A 23,544-nucleotide genomic window follows, 5' to 3' on the forward strand; every position below is an offset into this window, starting at 1 on the left:
TCCCACAGAAAACCATGAAAATGAGTTCGCTCACAAAGTCTTACAAACCATTGGGAGAAATAAGCATAATGCGGAGCTGTAACACCCAGAAACTGAATATTTACCCCATCATTGAGGACATTGTAATATTTGTAGTTCTGTAAATGGAGGTCTTTTATACATGTGTTTTGCTCAACTGTTGGATAATTAACTCTGGTACTTTTGTATAAAAGTAAGAGTTTTGTACTGATATTTTGCTTTTTTTTTTCCTATTCTCCTGGTTTAAAATGCTATTATTCTAATTTCCTGATAATACTTCGTTCTCCTCAATCTCAGAACCTCTCTGTGCTTTTCCTCTCTGATCACAGTTTAATTTATAATCTCTTTTTCAGAAAGGCCTGAGGTAAGTATGGCCTGAGGCAGGAAGGATTAGAAGCCTTGTTTATTCTGAGCTGCCCATCCTTTTCTTTTGAAAGTTCATCCTTTTTAAGGATGGTTCTTTAAAAACATAACAAAACAAACAAACAAAACCTGCATTCACCACCTCCCTAGTCCCAGGTGACACTCAGGACAAAACTTAGGTCTCCGTGCAAATGGACGTGAGTTGCTGGCTCTGTCAGATGATTTTCGGAGTCGTGTGCTAATGGACACACTGCACAGTTTAGAGTCTGTGATTCCTCACGAGTATGTAACTGCTGGACTGGGGGCAAACCAGAGCCCCACCGCAACCAGGAGGGGAAGGGAAGAAGGCAGTCACATGGGAAGGGACCATGGTAGGACCCATGTGACACTGATGTCCCCGTGGTCAAGGGGCCCATGGAGGTGGGTGGCGTGGCCAGTCCTCCACCAGGCCTCTCGAACTGCGAGCGCACAAACCAGCCCTCCAACGAAGGCGTTTCCATCTCTCGGCTGCCTTCTCAAGAGGCACAGGGGGATCTCTGAGGGCATTTCCCCTTTGATACAAAGCTGTCCTGAGTAGCATGGTTAAATGGGATAAGGTGGGCAGCACGCTTAGACTGTTTTTACAATGGTGTAATCTAAGAAGGCAGGGAGGCCCGTTTCATCTACAAAAGCCTTGGTCCCATGATGCAGTACATCTGGCTGAGGCTGGGCTTTATGGGTCCACTGTACCCTCCGGGAGAGCCAGGTCCCTCCCTCCAGCCACATTCACCAAACTTCCGTTTCCAGGGGCCATGCCTTCCCTGACCCCCTTACCCATCACGACGTCTTCCGCTCATCCTATCCTCCTTACCCCTCCCCCTTACTTTGCTTTTAACGAGGATCATCATTCACACTCGCGTGAACATGATCTGAGCCCCTCTAGGATAGAATCCCCAACAATCCCCAACAATCCCAGGACTTGGGGCTGGCTCACCTCTGCACCCCAGCACCAGCACTATGCTATATGTTCAGTGAATGAGGAAGAACACTCCCGACCGTGTGCTGTTACCAGGCCAGATCTCATGCTGGGTACCACTGTGGACCAGGTTGGGGGCGCCATCTCCCAAGGCTGGATCAATCCTTTTAATGATTGCTCAGCCTCTCTAGGCAATTCGTCCCCTGGTATCCTTTCCCCAGACCCTGAACAATCTTCTTCATCTCTGTTCACCCCAGCACGTTGATAACCTGACCCAGGGACTGTCATCTGCTTCCCAGGAACTGGCTGGCCACACTTTGCCTCCCAGAAAAGGAATGTGACCTGCTCAGCGGAGGCAGTAGTCCAGTGGGAGCTGCCTGCCTACTGGTCTGAAGCTCTGCAGTAAGGCTTATAGCCACATTCTTTCAGATCTGGTGGACTCTCCCTGGCCCAGAATCTCCTGGAACATTACAAGAGTCCATTCTCAATCTGCTGTTAGCTTTGGGGGGTATGTTTTAACGATATATACCTATAAGGGACCAGGGTTTTGGAATAGTCTCTATTCCAAAGTCAAAATTTTGAACTTCTATCTGCTGGCTGGAGAAAAGAAAGAAAAAAAAAACAAAACATTGATAGAAATAAGGGTGACAGATGAATCATTCTTCCACCTTGCTCACAGAAGTTGCTATTCCAGCTGGCCCTGATTGGTTCTCTGGCAAATTAGATGTGATATCCGTATTTGTATATTTGTCTTTATTCATCTTTTAAAATTTACTGTATTTTTTAAATAATTAATAGACTTTATTTTTCAAAAATATTTTATTTACTTATTCGAGAGAGAGCAAGAGACAGAGCGGGGGGGGGGGGGGGGGGGGGGGAAAGAGGGGGCCCCGCGGGGGGGGGGGGGGGGGGGGGGGGGGGGGGGGGGGCGGGGCAGAAGCAGGCTCCCCGCTGAGCTGAGCAGGGAGCTGGATGCGGGCTCGATCCCAGGACCCTGAGATCATGACCGGAGCCAAAGGCAGATGGCTAACCAACTGAGCCACCCAGACACCCCTAGACTTTATTTTTTAGATCAGTTTTAGGTTTACAGAAATACTGAGTGTAGTTAGTTCCCATATAATCCATAGTCCCTCACCCCACCATTTTCCATATTATTAACATCATGCATGAGTGTGGCACATTGGTGATAATTGAGAGGACAGTATTAGGCCACTATTATTATTTCAAGGCCATAGTTGGTATTAAGGTTCACTCTTGGTGTTGTACATTGTATGGGGTTGGATAGATGCATAATGACATGTCACTGCTCTTATAGTATCATACAGAATAGTTTCACTGCCCTAAAAATCCTCTGTGTGCACCTTATTCATCCCTCCCCCCAAACCCTGGCAATCAGTGATCTCTTTACTGTCTCCATAGTTTTGCCTCTTCCCATAATGTCATATAGGCAGAATCATACAGTATGGAGCCTTTTCAAATTGGCTTCTTTCATCTAGCATTTAAGTTTCTTTCATGTCCTTTTGTGGCTTGATAGCTCATTTTTAAAAATTCCTGAATAATATTCCATTGCATTGTATAGATATACCACAGTTTTCCATTCACCTATAAAGGACATCTTGATTGCTTTAAAGTTTTGCCTTTAAATTTATTTCTAATTATATAATTGAAACATACATATATTCATCTGAAGAAAACATTAAAGCAATACAGATAAACATTAATTTCCTTGTTATTACTGCACCTCCTCCATGTTTTTTTTTTTTTAAGATTTTAGTTATTTATTTGACAGAAAGAGACACAGCGAGAGAGGGAACACAAGCAGGGGGAGTGGGAGAGGGAGAAGCAGGCTCCCACTGAGCAGGGAGCCCGATGCTGGGCTCGATCCAGGACCCTGGGATCATGACCTGAGCCAAAGGCAGACGTTAAACGACTGAGCCACCCAGGCGCCCCTAGATTTTACTTATTTTTGACAGAGGGACAGAGAGAGTGTACAAGCAGGGGAAGCAGAAGGCAGAGGGAGAGGGAGAAGGAGACTCCCTGCTCAGCAGGGAGCCTGATGCGGGGCTCAATCCCAGGACCCTAGGACCATGGCCTGAGCCAAAGGCAGATGCTTAAGGACTGAGCCACCCAGGCGCCCCCTCCTCCACGTTTAACACATTGCCATGTGCATCTTTCTAGACATTTCTTATGCTTTTATAGACACTTATGTTCCTAGACTACATTAACTATCTATTGCTGTGTAACAAAATAACCTTCAATTTAGGAGCATAAAGAACAAACATATTTTACAGATTTTGATTGCTAGTAATTTGGGAGTGGTTTAGTTGGGTGGTTCTGACTCAGTTTCTCTTGAGGTTGCACTGAAGATATGAGTGAAGGCTACAGCCGTCTGAAGGCTTAGATCCGCTTCCAAGGAGGCTTGCTTGCCCAGAAGACAGGCAGATGGATGTTGGCTGATCACGGGGCTGCCTGAGTGCTCTCACCACATGGTGGCTGGCTTTCCTTATGCTTTCCTAAAGGAGAGCAAGGAGAACCCTCAGTGGCTTTTGTAACCCAGCTGGGAAGGCGTGCCCAGTCACCTCCACAGGCTCCTGCTGGTTAGACAGTTCCGCAGGTGGGGGGCGGGGAGTGGAGGGGGTGGGACGTTAAATACCAGGAGGCGAGGATCCCTGGGCAATTCATGGATTTGTTTTGTGACTTTTGTGGGAAACTTTATATTTGGCAAAAGGAAAAATTACAGATTTTAATCAATTTCGGCTTTACCCATATAAAGTAAGCAGTATTAAATCCGCGGGACACCTGGGTGGCTCAGTCAGTTAAGCGTCTGCCTTAGGCTCAGGTCATGATGCCAGGGCCCTGGGATCGAGCCCCGCCTCGGGCTTCCTGCTCAGCAGGGAACCTGCTTCTCCCTCTGCAACCGCCCCCCTCGTGCTCTCTCTCTCAAATAAATAAATAATCTTTAAAAATAAATAAATAAATAAACCATCCTTTAAAAAACCAAATCCAATGCCAGTTTGTAGTAAAAGATTTGTGTGGTGGAATTTTCACCATCATAATAATGGGATAATAAAATTACTAAATATGAATACACAATACGAAGATTTAAAATTTGCATGAACACTAGTCAATGCTTGGATATAGGAATATTGTAGTAATAAATTAACTTCCACATATTTAAAATCTTCTAACAAGAACACCCTACATTTATCTCAGTGTTGGATATGCTCTAAGTTTTATTTTTTCCCATTAAGAAAAAATCACAGTTCCTCCCACTCTGATTTATTTTAGGCTTGGGCTCATAGATTTGGCCTTTGCTTATTTACAAAGAGATGCTTGTCTTACAATAGTGTCGTCCATTAGCCCACCCATCTTGTGAGGTTCAAGTTCCGGCCCTGGGGGTTTTTGAAACAGGACAGGAGCCGCTGCTTGGTAACACAAGGGGTCAAACACGCTCCAGCCAGCACGTCCCAACCCCCACCCCTTTCACAGAGCAGCAACTATTGATCACAACTGAGTGCAAACTGCAGAGTACAACCGTGTGGTCATCCGGAAGAAAACCCACGTAAAAACACGTATTGGTGTCTCCGGATGGCATCGGTATGGATGTTGCATGACTTCTGGCCTGGTTTTTCCACACTGCGGCCCTCATCAGTCCTATGCCTATGATCCGCTGCAGGTCTACACTGCAGGTCTGGAGGGGGTAACCCCCGCATGCGTTATTTAATCCCGTGGGAAAGCAGGACTTGGGACAGAGAGAAAGTGGGGGAGAGTAGGCTAGGGAACAGTAGGGAACATGAGCATCTACGTGTAAAACTGTTTCCCATAACAACTGTCACTATCAGATATGCTGTATATTTTGTATATGGTCTCCACTCCCAGCCAGACAGTAGGATGGGAGCTCCCTAAAGGAGGGTTTTGTGACTGTTTTGTTGACCACTGTGTCCCTGGCACCTAGAAGAATGTCTGGCGCATAATCGGCATGCAATAAATGTGTGCTGAGTGAATGAATGCACTATGCTAATAATAGGTCATATTAGAAAACAATCATTGAGAGCAATTTGCATGGATTATCTTAAGTAGGCACTAACATTATTCCATTTTACAGGTGAGGGAACGGCTCAGGGAGATCACATAATTTGCAGAAATGGTCTCCCAGGTCCTTATGCAGACCAAGCCTCCTATCTCACACTCCGGGAAAATTACAAAGACCAACTACACACAATCCCTGTTCTCCAAGCAGAGATGTGCTCATTGGAGAAAAGATTTGGAAACAAGTCAGACCCAACCAGGGTGGTAAATGGTAAGAAGTATACCAGAGAAGCAGGCAATAAACTCTGGGTCTGAGGGAGTGGAATAGGGGCAGATAGAAAAAGATAAATGCTAAGATACTAACAGGATTATTGCTGGATGAAATTATGAATGTTCATACTTTCTTTTTCCTACTTTTTCTCTATTTTCTAATTTTTCCCTAGTGAGTAAGTATCGCTTTTTGTATTAAGGAAAACAATACATTTATCTTGGGAAATTTTCCCTTAAAAATTGAAAAACACAGGACACCTGGGTGGCTTAGTCGGTTAAGTGTCTGACTTTGGATTTTGGCTAATGTCATGGTCTCAGGGTTGTGAGATGGAGCCCTGCATTGTGCTCCGAGCTGGGTGTGGAGCCTGCTTGGGATTCTCTCTCTCCCTCTGCCCCTCCCCCTACTCATGCTCTCTCTCTCTCTCTCTCTCAAAAAAAAAAAAAAATTGAAAGACACATTTTCTAAGGCAAATTTCCCCCTGTAGCACGCTCTATTACTGGTTTTTTGGATAACTTTTTTTTTTAAGATTTTTATTTATTTATTTGAGAGAGAGGGTGAGTGAGTGAGAGAGAGCACACAAGCAGGGGGAGCGGCAGGCCGAGGAAGAAGCAGACTCCCTGTTGAGCAGGGAGCCCGATGTGGGGCTCGATCCCAGAACCTTGAGATCATGACCTAGGCTGAAGGCAGACGCTTAACCGACTGAGGCACCCAGGTGCCCCTTGGATAACTTTTCAATGATACTCTGTGTATGCAGATATATGGCAATATATTTATGGTGAAGGTTTAATTTAATATGGTTTTGAGACAAAGTTTTTTCAATATCCATGTATTTATATATTATATAAAATATATAAAAATATGCTATGTAAAAATATATATTAAACATATTTTTCAAAACCATATTAAATTTAACCTTAACCTAAGGAGTCAGGAAGTGCCACTGAGGAAAGAAATGTATCTTGGGTGACTTTCCAACCACCTCCAACAAGCAGGGAAAGGGTGGAGGGCTCCTTCCAGGGCGGTATAAAATCCTTTTAAGGATGGTTTCCTCTTAGGACGGGGGCGCCTTGTCCCTGCTTGCCTTTCTTCCAATTATCCTTCATTATAGAGTGGTGGAGAGGGAAAATTTTGGAAAACTCCCATCAAGTTTCTTTCACACAGCAGCTGTAAAAGATGTATTATAGGTTTGTGCCTACAAGTGCAGGAAGCTAATAAATTCTATTTCACGTAATTACCATAAAAGAAAAATCTTCCTTTCCCCATGAGCCTCTTCCTTCAGAACATCTCACAACATGGCATCTGGCTTCTTCAGAATGTCAGTTAAGACGCAGAGAGCCAGAGAGTGTCAACAGAAGACTTAACATGGGAGTGACATCCTATCACTATTCAGTAGGAAGGAGGCCTTGGGCTCTACCCACACTCAAGGAAAAGAGATTATACAAAATGGAGGGCATTGGAATATGCCATCCCAAAATATGCCCACTTTGGCATGAGGATTATTTTGAGCTAAAGAAAATTAAGAAACAGTAGACAAAGAAAAAAGCTCTCTGCCCTCCCCCTATCTGGCTAGAAGCACAACATAAATTTCCATTTGTAAAAATGTTTTCCTCTCTTTACCCTAAAGAGGACAGCTCTTAAGACTCTTGATTCACATCAGCTCAGGCAGCCCCGGAGGAAACTTACTAAAACAACACTATCTTCTGTTAGTTTCCCCTATACATTTACCTTCCCAGCTTTGCCACCTCCAAAAGGGTTTATCCTTTTTCCTTTGTCTTGCACTTCTCTACAAATTTATTGTTCTTTGTTAAGATGATGTTTAAGCCCAAGTTCTAACCACTAACCACCCCTGTGAGTTACTTATCACTGAGTTTCTCCCCTGTGAATGAGTGCTGCACATGTAAATAAACTGTTTCCTTTTCTCCTGTTAATCTGTCTTTTGTCAGCTTAATTTTCAGGGTCCCCAGAACCTAGTAGTTTAAAGATTTTTTATTTATTTATTTGGGAGACAGAGAGAGAGCACAAGCAGGGGAGAGGGGCAAAGGGAGAGAGAGCAGCAGACTCCCCGCTGAGCTGGGAGCCTGGACTCAAGGCTCCATCCCTGGGCCCCAGGATCATGACCTGAGCTGAAGGCAGCTGCTTAACAGACTGAGCCACACAAGGTGCCCCAGAACCTAGTAGTTTAGAAGAAAAGTTTTCTTCTTCTCCCTGTAGCCTGAACATCAGGAGGGAGGATCCCTGGGAACTATGTGGGAGCTGTCCATCACAGCACCATAGGACACCTTCATGTGGTGCTATTCATGCTGGCCTTGTACCTTCCTGTCACACCACTGGCTGAGTAGACAGAGTGGGCCACAGTAACATGCTAGAAGCCATTCTGACACCAGGCATCTAATAATACCTTAGATAGACAAATGCAGGTCATTGTGCACCACCTAAACATACTCCATTAAATTGAAAGAAGATGTGTCCCCAACTCATTTGTCTCTCATCTGGATCCCAAAGTGCTACAGGACACTCCAAAACCACCTCACACAAGTGGTCTTAACTAATTGTGGTTAAAACACCGTACTCCTGCAAATTTTACAAAAGCATGACTGTGAATACATCAGAAGGGGTCAAAGAACACTTAAGCTTCAGGAGTTTCAGTGTAAATCTGCCTCGGAGCAAAAGTCACCATTACTGACTAGGTTGATCCAAAAAAATGTCATAAAGGAGGTAAAATTTGGAAATTGCCTTAAAGACCAGGTCAAAAAGTGGAGGTGGGGGCAGGATATTCCAGGCAATGAGAAGAGCAAAAGCACTTTTAAGGGAAGAAGTTGTAGAAAAGTTTTCTCTAGAGCACTTAAAATATGATGGTAATGATAATGGTGATGATGATGGTGATGTTGATGATGGTGATGATCACGGTGATGGTGAGGGTGATGATGGTGATGGTGATTGTGGTGATGATGATGACGGTGATGATGGTCATGGTGATGGTGTGATGGTGATGATGATGGTGATGATGGTCATGGTGATGGTGATGATGGTCATAGTAATAATGATGGTGATGATGATGGTGATGATGGTCCTGGTGATGATGATGATGGTGTGATGGTTGTGGTGATGATGGTGATGGTGATGATGGTCGTGATGATGTTGGTGATGATGGTGATGATGATGACATTATTTTACTGTAGAGTTCTTTGCTCAAACAATATGGTGGGGAATCCCAATATGTAACACAGGTAAAAGTACAGTTTCTCAGCTAGATTTGGAGCAGAGGGCCTAGGGCTCTGTTGTCTCAGCTCATATCAGCCCAGGGGGCTCCTAGAAGAATTTTGTGGAAAATAACTTCTTAAGGTGAATAGAGAAGAGGGGATGGAAAAGTGGTTGGAGTCAGATTATTTCCCGGTAAGTAGTTTGGACCATACTTGGGAGATGTATACGGATGGTGTCAAAGCAAAGGTCAGGTAAGATTCCTCCATCAGGGCTGCGCCAAAGGACTGGTGGAGGTCATGCTAGGTAACAGTGATATGGAAAAGGAAAAGATGGCCTCATTATAACAAAAGGAAGAATGGGCAGAGGAATAAGACCAAGCAGCCAAAGGTAGCCAGTGAGAAGGAAGAGTCACGTGCTATAATGAACCCAATTTTTATAGATTTTATTTATTTATTTGGCAGAGAGAGTGAGAGCGCACAAGCAGGGGGAGCGGCAGAGGGAGAGAGAGAAGCTGACTCCCCGCTGAGCAGGGAGCCTGAAGTGGGACTCGATCCTAGGACTCCAGGATCATGACCTGAGCAGAAGGCAGATGCTTAACTGACTGAGCCACCCAGGCACCCCAAGTTCAGTTTTTAAATATTGAATCCTATGAATGCTTTTTTTTATATTTTTAAGATATGGCAAAATATATGTAATATAAAACTTATCTATAAGTGCTTTAAAATTTTTACTATTTAATAAAATGAAAAGATACTTGCACAAGACAAAGAATTCAAACAGTAGAAAGGATCTACAATGAAAGTAAGTTTTCCTCCCACCTCATATCCCCAGTCCCTCAGCTCCACTCCCTAGAGGCAACCCCTATAACAGGATTTTTCCAGAAATACACCATGCATAAACAAACAGATATGTGTTGTGCATACATTAATTTTTTCCACATAAAACTTCTGTCCTTCATTATTTTTTGCTTGTTTGTTTTTGTTTGTTCATATTTTTCTACTGAACAAACTAACAACATTTGTTCTTTTGGAGGAAACTGATGGGAAAGAGAAAACAGAATAGTAAGGTTCAGAGTAACTTCCATGTGCCTGGAGAGAAAGCAAATAGGGATGAAGTAGCCAAGCTTTGAAGTTAGATCTAGAGCCAAATGGTGGCTCTGCCACCTGCTCGTTGATATCCTTGGGCACATTCATTGACCTCTTTGAGGCTCATTTATTCTTTCTTTCAAAATTACTATAATAATTCCTTCCTGTTAGGAGACCCTGGGCTGCAACCAGCAGAAAGCTCAATTAAACTGGTTTAAATCAAAAGGTTGTATGATAGGAGGTCCAAAGACAGAGTATCATGATTCTCAATGGGGGAGGGAGGTTTGGAAACAAGAGTATGGATTTTATGGTTGTCACATTCCTGAGGCTGCCAGTGCATTTTGAGGGTAGGGCTCATGGATGTTAAAGATCTTCAAATGTTTGCTACAGATGGTCAGAGCAAAGACTTGCCCTACTCACAAAGCCAATAGCCTTCCCACTGAGAAGCAGCAACTTAGCAGCTCATGTCAACTTTCCATTTCCCATGCTCAGTTAGCACCTCACCTCTGACTGTAGCAAGGTGGTTATGACTACTGTGGGCCCGGGGGGTTAAGTGAGACTGCATCATCTCTTGCTCTCTCTTGGGAAAAAGGAAACATCCCTTGGAAGCTTCCTTTCAGACTTCCCCCTCACAACTTACTGCCCGGGATCACTTGCTCATTCCTGAACCAGTCATGGTCAGGATGGGGGGTCCTCTAAGATCAGACAAATGCTACTGTGGAGGGGAGTAGGGGAAAGACGTGTGTGGGATACCTGCCAGAAAGGAGGAAGACGGGTGTGTGTGGAGCTCACCAGCCACATGCCCACTCCACTCCCTCACAGGCTGTCATGGACCCTATTAGGAGACCAAATCTCTGTCATGTAGTGAGAAGGCAAGACATGTGGGTTCCATCCCTCCTCCCTTCAAAGAAAGATGTCAAACCCAGTTGTTTCCCAAAACTTTCAGTTCTGCCTCACACACAGAGGGGAGAAAGCAGGCAGGCTCTGGACAAGAAGGTTGAGAGGGCAAATGAAGGGCCTCCTTCTAGAAGCTGACAGAGGCTCTGTGCAGCCATGCTACTACTTCAGTAGATTGGTATCAGTCTTGCACTCCTAGTTTCGTAGGTTTACTCAGAGTTGTGTCACATATACCAAGAACTTTAAGTTTTTACACATTTGTTTATGCTTGTGATCAGACTGGTATTTACAGTCATCCAAAGTCAAGTGAGAAAAGTCACTAAATATAAGTAAAATGACTTAAACGTGACAGAAAATTGATATGAGAATAAAAAGTTAAATGAAACTTGAAGTGTTAATAGATAGGAAGTCAACTCAATTCTAATGGGCTCTTTAAAATGTAATGTTTAGGGGAGGCTGGGTGGCTCAGTTGGTAAAGCATCTGCCTTCAGCTCAGGTCATGATCCCAGGACAGGTCATGCTCCCAAGGTCCTGGGATCGAGCCCCAAGTTGGGCTCCCTGCTCAGCGGGGAGTCTGCTTCTCCCCCCCCAACTTGTGCTCTTTCATTTGCTCTCTCTCTCTCTCTCAAATAAATAAAAATAAAATCTTTAAAATGTAATATTTAAATGACCGTTAATTTCAGAAAAAAAATTGGTTGGGTATTAAGCCAGTCAGCTCTAGGAAACTTACAAATTACACTTAGAACATATTATGCAAATCATGTTAAAATCTTGATGATCAGAAAACATGAATAAAACTCATTGAAAGACAGAAACCAAAGAAATTAAGAATAAAAATAGAAAAATCCGTCCTTAAGGCTTTCTTGTTAACTCCTCATCCCTTGGTTGTAGGAACATGGGAAGGCCCCTTTTGACTTGGTGATTTTTGGGGTTTTTTGTTTGTTTGTTTGAGCCAAAAGCAACATGACTTGTCCCCAGCGGGATCCCAGAGAGGGCTGCAGTGGGGTTCAGACAGGGTGCTGTGACCTGCCCATGGTAGTCCAAATCCTGGCTCGGCAGATTCCACCCTGGATAACTAGAGTGATTCATTAAAATTTGTAGGCCCCCATGACTCCATACTAGGTGTAACGGTAACCATCCCCGTGAGCAGTGTGAGGATATGTGACGCTGGGAGATTTTAACACACGGTGATAAGCAAGGGCTAGCTGTATTAGAGATCATTCCAGCCCTCAATCTTCTGGGTGGCTGAATGGCTTTGGTTAAGCAAATCATTAGGATCTCGCTTGGCTTTATTTTCTCCACTTTTGAAGTGAGTCAGTTGTATACTAAGACCTCTTAGAGTTCCTTGACTCTCTGTTAAAAGGCCCACATAAGAAAGAAAAATGAACCAGGCGAGCAGGGTAATGTTTTTTTCAAATTTATTACAGGTTCATTCCAACGCCATATTTCAGTTGTGCTGACAAAAGTGGCCTAAGGCACTACAAAATTTGATCCTCTCAAGCTAGAGGACATTTTTCTATGAAGTTTCCATGGCTGCATTTAAGTTTCCATGGCTGCATTTTTCTATGAAGTTCCATGGCTGAAAAATCACTGTGACCTTACCTTAATCAACCCAATCTCCTTCAAAAAAGCTAAAGAAGAGTTAGGGGAAATGTTTCTTAAAATGCTTCTGCTCTTTTAAAATACTTTAAAAAGTATTTTTGAAATACTTTAACATATTATATATGGTGTCTCTATCCACTTAGATTCTGTGTTTGGGCCTAAGAATTAAACTGACAAAAAGACAAATTTACAAGAGAAAAGCATAAAAAGTTTATTTCATGTTAGCAGTTTTGTGTGTATGTGGAGGCCTTCACATGTTAAGAAATGAAGACTGGAAGAAACATGCCTGAGAGCTTATGTACCACTCTAACAAAGAATGATAATCAGTGGGGCGGGGTGGGGGGATGGGGTGATGTGGCAAGACAGAGGAAAAAGGGGTCTGGGCTAAGGGCAATAAACTGTGGGAAAGTGACCCAGAAATACACGGGGGAAGCTAATGGAAGCTAAGAGTTAGTTTAGTAGGTTTGTTTGTCCACATTCATCTTGGTGTCAATTCTGTCTCAGGTGATAAGAATATTTTCTTTTTCCTGGTGCAGGAAACGATGCCCTGCTTTTAGGTAGAAAAGAGGAGGGCAGAGAGCCCTTCCTGTATCTGCTGTCTCTCAGTTGTCCTCACTTCAAAATAATCAATGTGCCTGCTATGGTCTGCATGCCTGTGTCCCCTCAAAGTTCATATGTTGAAATCTAAACACTGGTGTGAAGGTATTAGGAGGTGGGGGCTTGGGGGATATGAGGGTGGGGCCCTTAGGAATGGGATTAGTGCCTTTATGAGAGGGACTCAAGAAAGCCCCCTTGGCCCCTCCACCATGTGAACCCCTTCCACCACGTGAGGACATAGTGAAAAGACAGCTGTCTGGGAAGCAGGTTCTCACCAGACACCAAATCTGCCTTGATCTTGGACTTCCTAGCCTCTGGAACTGTGGGAAGTAGCTCACTGCTCATAAGCCATCCAGTCTATGTTTTTTCATTATACCATCCGAAACAGACCAAGACAATGCCAAGGTAGCATATTTTGGGGTGGTATGTTCTGATCACCTCCATAGTTTCATGTTAAGTAAATAATATCAGCTTTATTTACCCAACTGTCTAACCATCAAAAAAGGAAACCAATGGTCATCAAGGGATGGTGTTATCTTAAGAAAAAAAAGATGCGATTCTGAGGCATGGTCTCAAAGACTAAGAATCAAAAGACTGTTCTTATTCCAGCTCAATTCTTGCCTTGAGTGAAAAGTTTGAACAACCCTCCCTCTTTTGAGTGTCAGCTTGCTCATCCGAAAAATGAGAGTTTTAAGCTAGCTGAATTCTCGAGTCCTTTCTAATTTGTCCTGCTCTATGATAGTTTGATGGTTTTAAGACACACCTGCAATTTCTTGGACACTCTTCCATCAAAGGGAATCTAATTCCTGTCTCTTTGAACATGTTGGCACTCGCGACTCACTTCTGACGAAGACAGTGTAGCAGAAGAGACACCGGGAGGCTTCTGGGACTAGACCATAAAGTCACGCAGCATCTCCGTCTCTCTCTCTCTTTCTTTCTGAGCAAACAGGTTACCAGACCAGCCCTGAAGCCACTGTGCTGGAGATCACACAGAGATGCCTGAGAACTGCCAGTGGATAGCCCGGCGGTCCAATCTTCCAGCCCAAGCATCAGTGGATCCCAGCCCCAGCCTCCAAGCAGCCACAACCAGAGCCCCGCCCACCTTGCAGATTCACGCAGAAAATAAATGCTGTTGTTATTTTAATAAGCAGTTATGTCTGGGGGTGGTTTGCTATGCAGCAGTAGGTAACCAGAAATGATGGTAAAGCTAGGAGCCTCGGAATGCCTGGAGTAAACATTTTAGCAGCTGAGGCACATGATGTTTGAAGTTGGACTAAACACATTTCAGTGGGGTGGATGACATTTTGAAGTTATTTTGCATGCTGTATCATTTAATGACTGACTTCAGGCATCCAGATCCCCATGTAGGGAAGACCTGGGCCCTGTCCTGGGTGGAAGCTGAGGGGAAAGGGAGTCTGGGGCCAGAGACCACCCACTGGGTCCACCTCTTTCAGGAGACAAGGGAGAGGACCCCAAAGCCCCTGTGAGCCCCAAGTGGAATGCTTACCTCTCCTGCTTCTGAAGTCTTCCTGTGGCCTCCGAGGAAAAGAACTCTCCTCATTCCTCCAGCCCTGCTCATTCTCTATCCCTCTGCAGGCTCATCCTTTTCCTTCTGGCCTTTCAATGCCTGAGTTGCTAAGAGCTCAGTCCTGGGCCCTTGTCCTTTTCTATCCTTCTGTGGTGTAATAAAAATATGTGTTTGGCCTTTGTCCCCAGTCCTAGCACAGAAGGCCTACAACGCTGGAAATTTCCTGAGTGATGGGAGTGCCTTAAGTTATGAGCCCCTTTCGATCACACCTATTTATGTTAATGAGATGATTTAGGGTAGGGCCCCTAGATGGCCTCAGGGTAGCCCAGGGATGAGGAGAGGGCTGCAGATTGAGCTCTATGAAAGCTCTTGAACAATAAGCTTCAGAGAGCTTCCTGGTTGGTGAACACATTGACGTGCTGGGAGGGTGGTGTACCTGCAGGGGGCTTGGAAGCTCTGAACTCCTCACATCTTTTTCATTTCATTGTTCCTGAGTTGTATCCTTTACACAACTGGATAAACTGGTAAATGCAAATAAAGTGTTTTCCTGTGTTGGGGAGGAAACACTTTTCCTCTATCCTCTTAGGTTCAGTTAAATGACCTTACTGGGTAATTTGGCTTTCCTTTTCTTACTTTCCTTTTTTTTTTTCCTGAAATACAGGATGTATGCTTAAATACTGCATGTATGCTTTTTGGTTAATGTTGGTCTCCAATATATCGAGAGCTCCATGAGGGTGGAGTCCTCTAACATTTTCACCAAAGAGAAGAGTAACAGGGCTGCAAGTTAAACTGACAAAGACAGATTAGGAGTAAAAAAGGTTTATCTCATATGCACATGGGCACTTCACTAGAGAGAAGTGAAAACCCCTAAAAGCTGTTAGGCCAAGGAGCTTATATCCCACCTTAGCAAAGGGTGATAAATTGTGGAAAAGTGACAGAGGAAAAGGTGCTTGGGCTTCTAGGGGCAGTAATAGTGGGAAGGTAAATATAAGGGGGAAACGAATGGAAGATAAAGGTCAGGTTTATGTAGGTTATAAGGGTTAGTAAGTTTATGCAGACTTAAGTCAGCATCATCTCCAGGGTCATTTCTGGTGATTAAGAGAGGGAAACACATTTAGAAGTGGATAGTTATTATGTTACTTTTACAAAGGGAAAATTAGGCCCTGCTTTTAGGCAAAAAGTGAGAGGACAAAGATCTTGAGCTGGCTGTCTTTAATTGCTTTCTCAAAATAATCCTTATGACGAAGCGGCATATTTGCGATAGCACATTCTTATCCCCGTGACCTGAGTTCTGTGAACCATTCTGGTGGATTACTGAACCTGAAAGGGGGGATTGTGGGAACCCCCAAATGTGTACTTGGCTGGCCCTAAGTGTGGTGGCCTGGGCACCCCATGTGCAGCTGGCATCCGAAAGGGGGCTCTCTCACAGGAATGAGCCCTTTACCCTGCAGGATCTGATACTACCTCCAGGTAGTTACAATCAGACTTCAATTGCTGGATACCCAGGTGGTGTCAGAGAATTGGTGTCAGAAAGAACAGAGAATCTACTAAGCTCAAAATGCCCAAAATGGGATTCATGATCTTGCCCTCCCTCTATTCCTCTTCTTGATGGTCCCTTCCCCCAGGGAGTGTGACTGCCTCTAGTAACCGCTCATGTCCAAATCCTCAAGGCACCTCCAGCCCCCCCTTCCCCTCTAGGGGTCCATAAGCACGTCATGCTGGTTTCACTCCTAAATAGCTCTCAGATATGTCCACCCAACCACCATCACCACCACTCTTGATCTAGGTGTGATCACTTTTCACCTGAAAGATACTGATAGTTTCCTAACAGATTCACCTACATTGCCTCTATCCCCCACAATCTGCTCTTCATCCTGCTTCCAGAAGGAGCTTTCAAAACTTAAATCTGGTTAGTCACACCTATGATTCAAAATACTCCAATGGGAGGGGGGCGCCTGGGTGGCTCAGTCGTTAAGCGTCTGCCTTCGGCTCAGGTCATGATCCCACGGTCCTGGGATCGAGCCCCACATCAGGCTCCCTGCTCAGCTGGAAGCCTGCTTCTCCGTCTCTCATTCCCCCTGTTTGTGTTCCCTCTCTTGCTATGTCTCTGTCTGTCAAATAAATAAATAAAATCTTAAACAAAACAAAACAAAAAACAAAATACTCCAATGGTTTCTCATTGCTCAAGGCCCTGAGTGGCTGGCCCCTTCCTACCCCTGCATCCTCAGCCCCCGGCCCTTGGGCTACACAGGCTTCTTTCAGTCGCTCCCTATGACCCATACTCCTTCCCACGTGGGGCCTTGTATGGGTTGAATTGTTCTTTGTAGGCCCACTCACCTTCCTCCTGGAGGCCTCCCTGGCCTCCCTGGCCAGGTTGCATCCTTCATAGCATCTGCTAGAGTGGCTGAGTCTGTATTTGCTTATGTGGATTTTTGGTTAATGTTGGTCTCCTCCAATATATAGAGAGCTCCACGAGGGTGGAGTCCTCTAACATTTTCACCAAAAAGAAGAGTAACAGGGCTGGACCCAGGGCCCTGCACAACCCTGAGAATGATGCCTCCTTAAGTCCCACTCCTTAGGCTTCTCACCTTCTCCAGTCCCAGTCCTGCAGTGGGCACATGCCCTGAGAGGATCGGCACAACCTCAAAATCTCTTTGAAATCTTATTTTATCTTCCAAATAATTTGCAAAATTTGTGCTTAACTCCCTAATATATAAATGTTTACCTAAATGTAAAAATAATGTCTTCTTCCTCAAATCTTGGAGTTGTTCCAGAAGGAACACCAGAAGTATCTGGTTCCTCTTGTAAGCTCCCAAGTTGACATGTAATTATAGTATTCTGTATTGGGTACAGTAGGACCTACCATCCCAGCAAGAGGACAGCAGAGCCCCTACCTCATGAACACCATCCCCAGCCCTGGCTTCCTACCAGTGGGAGAAATCTTCCCTCTTAATCACCTGGGTGCAAATCCACCACACCCAGTTGTGAGGCCTGGGTAGTGAACAATCTTTCTATGCCTTTATGTCCCATTTGTAGAGTAGAAACGGTCTGAGAATAAGATCATGCAAGAGGAGTCAGTTCAAACCAGCACTGTTGATGGCTGGGTGCTCCATGAATATGAGCTATTAATATGACTCTACTCATCACCTTCTGCTTGCCCCCTCACCAAAATGCCTAAGGCACTGGACCCTCTTAATTCCCCTTTAAATTCTGCCAGACCATAAGGTATTTTAGTTACAATGCCTCAGTTAAATGACCTTACTGGGTAATTTGGCTTTCCTTTTCTTACTTTCTTTTTTTTTCCCCCTGAAATACTGGATGTATGCTTATACTGATCTATGTCTAAAAAAGCTAGAATCCCTAGCTTTTTACACAAGTAACTCCACACGTCCACACAGGTTTATACGTAGTTCCCAAAAATACAGACCCTAGAGCCCAGCATCAGTACACCCTTGTTAGAAATACCGAACCAGCGTGGGGCCCCGGACCGGTTTCACAACCCCTCCAGGTGACACTGAGCGCGCTCATGTTTGAGAACCACTAACTCCGGCCAGGGCAAAGTCGGCCTGAAAAAGGAGATCATGAGATCATCAAAACCAGACAAAATCAACCACAAAACCCCACTATCGAAAGTCCCCCCGGCGCCCAGGGCCCCGCGCTCCGTCCGCAGAGCCGCAGGTCGGCCGCCTCGCAGCGCAGCCCCAGCGCGCGCCAGGGCCCCTCGGGGCAGCGGGGAGCGGCGGAGTGCGCGGCGCGGCGTCGGTCCCGCGGGGCCCCCAGTCCTCGGGTCCCGAGCGCAGCGGGCGGGACCGGGCGGGGGGGGGGGGGAGGAGCGGGGACGTGCTCCCGGGCCCCGCGCTAATGGCCTCCGGCAGCTGTCGGCGCGGGGCCGCGTCCACTCCGCGCCGCCCGGCACCGTCCCCGCCCCGGACTCGGCCCCAGCCCCCCGGCGCCGCCACTGCCGGAGCGCCGAGGCGAGCGCGCGGGGCCGGGGCCGGCTGGAGAGCGGGACTGGAGCCCGGGCGCCCTGAAGTTTGGGAAGGAAGGAAGAGAAAGCGAAGGAGGCGCTCGGCGCTCGCAGTCCGCGGCCGGCCGCCTCCCGGCTCCCCCGCAGGCGAGCTTCCTTAATTGCGCGCCTGGCCCGGGGACTTCCTGGGCCGCTGCGACAGCGGGAGGAGACCGCTCTGCGACCCGCCGGAGGGCAGACCCGCCAGGACCTGGGGGCTGACTTTACGGGCAGGAGGCAGTTCGCGCCCGTGTTCACGAGAGCTGAGCGCCAGTTCACCCCAGGAGCTCCGGAGGCAGGACAGACGCGGGCCCCGCCGGGGTGGGCGGGCGGGCGGGAAGAGGGAGGCCCCGACTTCCAGAAAGCCGTCTCTCGCCTTCTGCCCGAGCCTTCGGCAAGCCCGCCCAGTCGCTCTGGCCCGCGCCGCCCCGCTTCCAGGTGTTCCCACGGCCCGCGCCTCCCGCCCCGGGCCCTCCCCCGGCTGCGGGCAGGTTCAATCCCCAGAGCCGGCCCCACGCCCGCATCCTCCTCCCACTCCGTCCAGGGCCGCCGCCGCTAAAACCCGAGGCTCCGCGGTGGAACTGCCTTCTCCTCTCGGGTCCGGGGCGGGCTCTGAACGCTCCTGCAAAGACCCAAGGTGTTAAGTCTCCAGAGGAGCCCTGAGCCGGGGGTGGGGGGACGCGATCCGGGGCCCGGCGGGGTCATGGAGCCCCAGGGGACGCTAAGTTCGGAGAATCAGGCACCCGCGCTCTTTGGAGAGCCCCCGCCAGCCGAGGGGCTGCCCGCCCCGGGGGTCCTCCGCATGGAGAGTGGCGGGGACGGCGGCGGCACATCGGAGGCCCCGAGCCCCGACGCTGACCCCATGCCGGCGGAGGAAGAGGCTGCCCCCCGGGAGCAGGAGGAGGCGTGGGAGTGCCGCCGCCGCCTCCCGCGTTCCTTCTCCCTGCCCACGGACCGGATCTTGGAGGCCGCCAAGTTGCTGCAGCAGCGACAGCAGTTTGGCCTGGGGCTGGGCCCGGAGGGCGGCGAGGGGGCCGAGGGCGCGCCGCACAGCCCCGGCGGCTGCTGCGCCAAGTGCAAGAAGCGGGTGCAGTTCGCGGACGCGCTGGGGCTGAGCCTGGCCAGCGTGAAGCACTTCAGCGAGGCCGAGGAGCCGCAGGTGCCTCCCGCCGTGCTCTCCCGCCTCCGCAGCTTCCCCCTGCGCGCCCAAGACCTAGAGCAGCTCCCCGGCCTCCTGGCCGCGGCGGCCGCGGCCGCGCCCCTCTCCGCGCCACCTCCCCGGCTTCGGCCTCTTTTCGAGCTTCCCGGGCCGAGCGCCGCCGCCGAGCGACTGCGGCGGCAGCGCGTGTGCTTGGAGCGCGTGCAGTGCTCGGCGCCCTCTGGCGCAGAGGTGACGGGCTCCGGCCGGGTGCTGGGCTGCCCCGGGCCGAGAGCCGTGGCGGTGCGCTACACCTTCACCGAGTGGCGCTCCTTCCTGGACGTGGCGGCCGAGCTGCAGCCCGAGCCGGCGGAGCCACAGCCGCCAGAAGCGTCGTCGGGGGGGCCCGGGGACGCCGAGGAGGAGCCGGGCGCCGAGCGCTTCCGCTTCTCGCTGTGCCTGCCGCCGGGTCTGCAGCCCCAGGAGGGGGAAGACGCGGACGCGCCGGGCGCCGCGGTCCACTTCGCCGTCTGCTACCGCTGCGCCCAGGGCGAGTACTGGGACAACAACGCGGGGGCCAACTACACGCTGCGCTACGTGCGCCCTTCAGACGCGCTCTGAGCCCGAGGCCCGGCCCCAGGCCCCGCGCCGCCGCACAGCTGCCGGGTGACCTGCGGCGACGTCTTCCTGAGCACCGTCCACCGGGGAAGGAAAGGAGGGAGCCGTTCAGCTGTAAACTCGCACCAGGACGGATCCTTCGAGCAAGCATCGTGAGCCCGGGCAAAGCACCGAACCTGCCCGGCCCGTTTTCTCCTCGCTTAGGCCTCCCTAGGCTGCCTCTAGAATTCTCGCCCTGCGCCACAATGCGAAGAAATTCTTGACTCCGAGCCGTAGCTGCCTTCAAGAAAAAGGTCCTGACCCCTGTGCACAGCTGTAAGACCTTGGGATTTGTTTTCAACTATAGACATCGTGTTTTTGCCTTTGCAGCTTGCTGCAGACGCCTCGGGTCTCAGGGAAAGGAAAGGCATCCCGCCACATCGTGCGGAGAGAAGGCGCCGGACCGTGGGTGTGCGCCCGGACCTTCACACAGCGGCCCGTTTCTCGGTGAAAACCGGGTGGGGCCTTGGCTGGGCTGTCCTTTTCTCTTAACTGGGATCTGGGAGATGTTTGCACGGACTGGACGTTATTTACTTGGCCCTTTGTGTACACACGTCTTTTAAAAAATAAAGGCCACTTGCACACCCTTTCACGCTGTACTTTCTATTTCAGCTCCTGGGGAGTTTGGGAGGTCTTGATAGTCAGGGGATCTTCCTCAGCTGATCATGCTGGCCCTTTAACAATAATTAAACAACAGTATTTCCAAGTTTCCTTTCTTCAGTCTTTCCTCTCTGAAGTGGAGAGGCCCAGATTTCCCATTCTGGGCAAAAATGTTCTTTGAAACGTTTTGTAGAAGGCTTCTGTTCGCTGCCAAAATAAGGTGCTTGGTGAATTGACACACCAGAGTAGTCTGGTCGGTTTGCTGTAAGCTGCAGGGTCGCTGACCCTCAACCCCCTTTGTGTAGGCAGAGCACGGAATAGCTTAGCTGCTAGACTTCTCTGGGTCTTTAGCAGTCAGAGAAGCTTGACTCTCAGGGGCTGGGTGATGGGGGGGAGGAGGGAGGGACAGGTGTCTTTCTGTCCTCCCTCGGAGCCACAGTGGGTAGTGATGATCTGACAGAGGATGAAGCATGGCCAGCAAGTATGTGCTGCTCAGAACCAGATGGGTGCTCTGCAGGCTGGCCTTCTTCACTCACCTGCTGCTGGCGGTGGATGCCAGGATGAAGTGGCCTTGCATGAGCAGGACAGGTGAGCATCCTGGGTGAGGGCCTGATTTTTAGCCACGCCTTGCTCATCCTTTGGTAATTTGTCTTTCTTTCGATTTTATATTTTCCGGCACATGACTAGTACAATCAGTTCATTTTGCAATGGTAATCTTTAAGGAAGGATGGTTTCTACTGTTGCATTCTGCAGCCCATGGGCCTAATTCAGCCTGAAATCTGTTCTTATAGGCCCTGAGAGCTGAGAATGATTCTTACATTTTTAAACAGTTGGACAAACTCAAGAGAAGAATACTGTTTTGCAACACATTAGAATTGTATGAAATTCAAATTCCAGTGTCCAGAAATAAAGTTTTATTGGAACGCAAGCCATGCACATTCATTTACATATAATCTCTGACTGCTTTCCTGCTACAAGAGCAAAGTTGAGTAGATGCAACAAAGACCATATGGCAAAAGCTAAACTATTTACTATCTGGTCCTTTACAGAAAGTTTGCCGACTCCTGTTCTAGAGAACTATTTTTTAATACTATATGCTGAGAGTTACACTTAATAAAGCAGCTAAACTTTTAGTAAGGTTTGCCACTTGAAAGTAACCTCTTTCGTTTAGAGGTAATACTGCTTACATTACTTTCAGTAATCTTGGTTAGAATAAACACTAAGACACCAAATGTATAATTATTACTACACAGGGGAATCTACTTGTCCTCTTTCATCTAAGAAATAATAATAAATCAGTACAGCTGAAATATAGCATCCATCTGAATCGACATCAAGCTACAAAAACTGCCAGATACTTCCATGCTTCAACATGAGAAGCCATAGCAATATTTAATTTAGCTTCTGGTTTGGAAACATCCCTTTTGACTATAACAGTGTTTGCCAGAGGTAATTCATTGATCCTGGGAAAAATGTTTAAATAATTATCAGTGGAAAGCCATCAGAAGCTAATAAATTATAATTTACACTTGGAGTAAAGCAGACTAAAAAATAGCCACGTCTATGAAATAATAACCCTTAATTCACATCTAGTTATAAAAAAACTTTATAGCAATAAAAATAAGCAATCATTAGAATTACATCATTTTTCTGTTACAAAAATAAGCAATGTCCCTTTTTGGATCTGGTATACTATTTCTTTTTAAAAAGTGCATTATTGCATAATAACACTTAGATAAATATCTTTTGTATTTTTCTTATGTGTTTAGGAACACGTTTTAGTTGAAAAGTATTGATAGTGTATATAGCCTACAGCAAGTTTGAAATGCCAGTTCCTATGATAATTATGCATTATTTTGGATTGTTTGGGATTTTTAAAAATTACACAAGGATGAAATTAGGAGCCCAATATCAAGATTAAAATAGAGATCCCCTTGTCTGGCATTCTTTAAAATGGTAATGCTTCAAATCTGGAATAAAATAAGAAATGGGTTCTAAAGAGGTATGAAGAGCAAATTTTCTATTCTTAAAAAAAAAAAACAACAAACCATTATTGACTTTCAAAAGTATATTTTGGAATTCAAGCAACTAATTTTAGAAGTACTTATTTCATAATATAACGAATGTCAAACCTGGCTTTTAGGTAAGGAAATCAATCTAGCTTTGCTGTCTCCCAAATCATGGAGAATAGCTTTTCTAAGGTTCAGAATTTTGTGAAAGATTTGGAACAGCCCAGTCTGTGTAAATGTGGTTATAGCCTTTTGAAGTACTGGGCAATCTTCTAAATGCCAATTTTATTTTATAAAATGCCATCTTTTCATCCTAGACTGATAACGAACATGTTGTGAAGAAACTTAAGGAAGTTAAGTAGGTTTTGTTTTTGAAAAGGTGGTTTCAGAGGAAGGGGCAATACTGACCAGACTAAGGAAGTATTTAAGAACGTGTTTCCTGAATGGAATGAAAACTCACACGCTCATCCGCCAAAGCAAAATCCCCAAATTCAGTTGTTGTTTTTTGGCAGGAATATTTACCTCAACTTGAGGAAGTAGGGGTCAGTCTGGTTGAAATGTAATCGCTGAAATACCTTGCCCAGCTCT

The 23,544-nt window shown here is 47.0% G+C and overlaps 1 protein-coding gene across 1 annotated transcript; it reads left to right on the top strand.

Annotated features, from left to right (window-relative positions):
- Window positions 1-18,925: 18,925 nt before the first annotated feature.
- PPP1R3G (protein phosphatase 1 regulatory subunit 3G) lies at window positions 18,926-20,929 on the top strand. Its single transcript, XM_032424931.1, has 2 exons — window positions 18,926-20,601; window positions 20,678-20,929. Exon 1 carries the CDS (start codon window positions 19,256-19,258, stop codon window positions 20,309-20,311), a length of 1,056 nt encoding a protein of 351 aa, XP_032280822.1. The 5' UTR covers window positions 18,926-19,255; the 3' UTR covers window positions 20,312-20,601; window positions 20,678-20,929.
- Window positions 20,930-23,544: the final 2,615 nt, after the last annotated feature.

The sequence above is a fragment of the Phoca vitulina genome, unplaced genomic scaffold, assembly GCF_004348235.1.
Source record: "Phoca vitulina isolate PV1807 unplaced genomic scaffold, GSC_HSeal_1.0 scaffold31, whole genome shotgun sequence".
Lineage (NCBI taxonomy): Eukaryota > Metazoa > Chordata > Mammalia > Carnivora > Phocidae > Phoca > Phoca vitulina.